The sequence below is a fragment of the Psammomys obesus genome, unplaced genomic scaffold (genome assembly GCF_907164565.1).
Source record: "Psammomys obesus unplaced genomic scaffold, mPsaObe1.curated_primary_1811, whole genome shotgun sequence".
Classification (NCBI taxonomy): domain Eukaryota; kingdom Metazoa; phylum Chordata; class Mammalia; order Rodentia; family Muridae; genus Psammomys; species Psammomys obesus.
Genome location: NW_026593286.1, coordinates 12,540,027 through 12,542,338, shown reverse-complemented (window position 1 = coordinate 12,542,338; position 2,312 = coordinate 12,540,027). Strand labels below are relative to the sequence as shown.

General features: G+C 48.5%; 1 protein-coding gene across 1 annotated transcript in view; it reads right to left on the bottom strand.

Moving 5' to 3' along the window:
• Ap1s3 (adaptor related protein complex 1 subunit sigma 3) overlaps positions 1-251 on the bottom strand; it is a 28,623-nt gene extending 28,372 nt beyond the window's left edge. Inside the window, exon 1 of the mRNA XM_055616491.1 lies at positions 156-251. Coding sequence (XP_055472466.1) covers positions 156-251 — 96 coding nt within the window. The remainder of the gene's footprint in view (positions 1-155) is intronic.
• Positions 252-2,312: the final 2,061 nt, after the last annotated feature.

Here is a 2,312-nt window from a genome sequence, read left to right as displayed (position 1 = left end):
CCTCCTCCTCCTTCCCTCTCTCCCTCCCGCCTCCTCCCCAGGTACTTTCTTCGCTCTCTCCCGCGCGAACCAGAGCCCGCCCCGCCCCTTATCACTGCTGGCCCCGCCCAGGGCGGTGCTTGCACCTGCGCGCGCACCTCCTACGCTGGCCCTACCCACTGCCCCCACCGCCGCTCCTCTGCTGGTCCAGTACTGCACACTTCTGCGGCTGCCGGGTTGCGGACTTGGACAGTTGCTGGAAAAGCGTTCATCGAACTGGCGGAGATTGTTTCCCTTTACACCTGAGAAAGTGTGGAGAGCTGTCTGGCCCCACACTTAAGAGAGGGAGCAGTTAGAAAGAGACAGAAATTTCACACATACACGCAATACACACACTTGAGTTTTGTTTTGCTTTTTACCAAAATTGCAGTTCAAGAACATACATAGCCCTCCCCACTTAAAGTTCTCTAAGACGTTATGATATTGAAACTCGTTTTTTTTTCTCTCCAGTTGTTTTTTCCCCCTCCCCTTGATTTTTAAGCCTAGATGGTTTGTGTTCTTTAAATTAAAATATAATTACAGTATTCTCCCCTTTCCTCCAACTCCTCCCGCATATACTCCCCGTCTCCCGCTCCCAATTCCGCCCCACTGCCGTGCTTTCTTTTGAAATATGGCCTCTTTTATGTGCGCGGTGACCTAAATTCATAAATATAACTTGCTCTGTCTTTTAATGTATATACTGTCAGGGCTGACCCCTTGATATTGGATAACCAATTAAAGGAGTTTTAAATTGCTGGCGTTAAGAATCCACAGGTCGCAGAGTTGTAAGCAGAGTTTTTAGCTGGAGGGGAATAGACTGGTTTTGCCGTATACCTAAACAGAGACAATGACCCTTAAAAGGTTGACCTTTGTCTGGGTGGCTCTTAGACCCACAAATCAACGGAAGTCCTCCCCCAGGATCTGCTTTGAACCTTCTGCAGGATATAAACCCCATCCAGGGACAGGAAAGCAAAGAGAACTCCCGCTGTGCTCCTGAATTCCTGCTACAAATATTTGTTGTATTTCCCCCATGCCATGCCCTGTGGAGGAGTCCTGCTGCTGGCTGAGGGTATACAGGTTGTCTTTCTGCTGGCGCTCACATTCTCGGGCGGGACAGTCGGTGTTGCAACAAAGCCCAGGGAATGCTAAGAGCCCCTAGCTGCTAGGCTAGCTAGGCACAGATTAGCTTCTGTAAATTATCAAGAAACCAGGTATACCGGCCCCCGCAAAGGTGAGAGAAGGTCCCGACAGAGAAGCCAGAGAACTGAAGGAAAAGTCTTGTCCTAGACAGACCACAAAGACAGCCTCTGGAGCGCAGTGCCAGGGAGATCTGAGGGAACGGAGGAACATGAGTGCTAAAGGCACTCCTGAGTCAACAGCCTCCAGCCTCAGGTTCCCATTAAGCCCTCTGCCTCCAGGTACCAGTTGCTATGTACTCTGACAAGCTGGAGTTGTGCCATCTGCAGGGACATGGAAGAGAATTACTTGGCCACAAGTAAACACCAGGCTGTATTTTTGCCTGCTGAAAAAGAACAGAACTCCAGAAAGTTTGCTTTCTACATTCCTGCACTGGCCTAGGCTCTCTGCCTTGGCTTTGGCTTTACCTAGCTGTGGTAACCTTCATTTCTGCTACTGTCATGGCTCAGTTCATCTCTCTAGTGCAGGATGCAGCTCTATACAGACCACTCGCCTTGGTGAGCCAATTGCAAAGCTTTCTATTTTGACCTTTTTTTTTTTTTTTTAATCTATAGTGGGAAAGAGGTGGGATTACTAAAGAGCTTTAAAACTAAAGAAATCTCAGTGAGTTAAGACTTAAGTCAAATACTGAAACGGGAAAGTTCCCAGAGTATTTGGCTCATGTTGGAGAGGGTGGGATCAGAGGTTAACTTAAAAGTAAGTCGCATTCTTTGCCTTCCCTCTGACCCTGCTGAGATGGGCTGTGAACACTGTCCTGGGCTCCTGGTGTCTAAAGGGCTTCTCTCCACATTCTCACAGCTTACCCAGTCATGCTAAGAGGAAGGCCTACAGCGGGCTGAACATTTTACGCAAGTTATCTCATCAGCCATAAAATGAGAAATGTGTCCACTGTACTGTGCAGATGAATGCCTGAGGCTGTATGTGGCAAGGCCAAAGCAGGCTCAGCTAATAAGAGACAAAGGTGAACAGGGGCAAAGGCATCAGAATCCAGGCTGACTCCTGACAGGCACCTGGTAGGGGGAAAGGACGCTTGCTCTTAGATGCCAGAATAGCCGGAATAGTAAATCACAGTTTCAATTTGACTTTTTTAGGTTGTC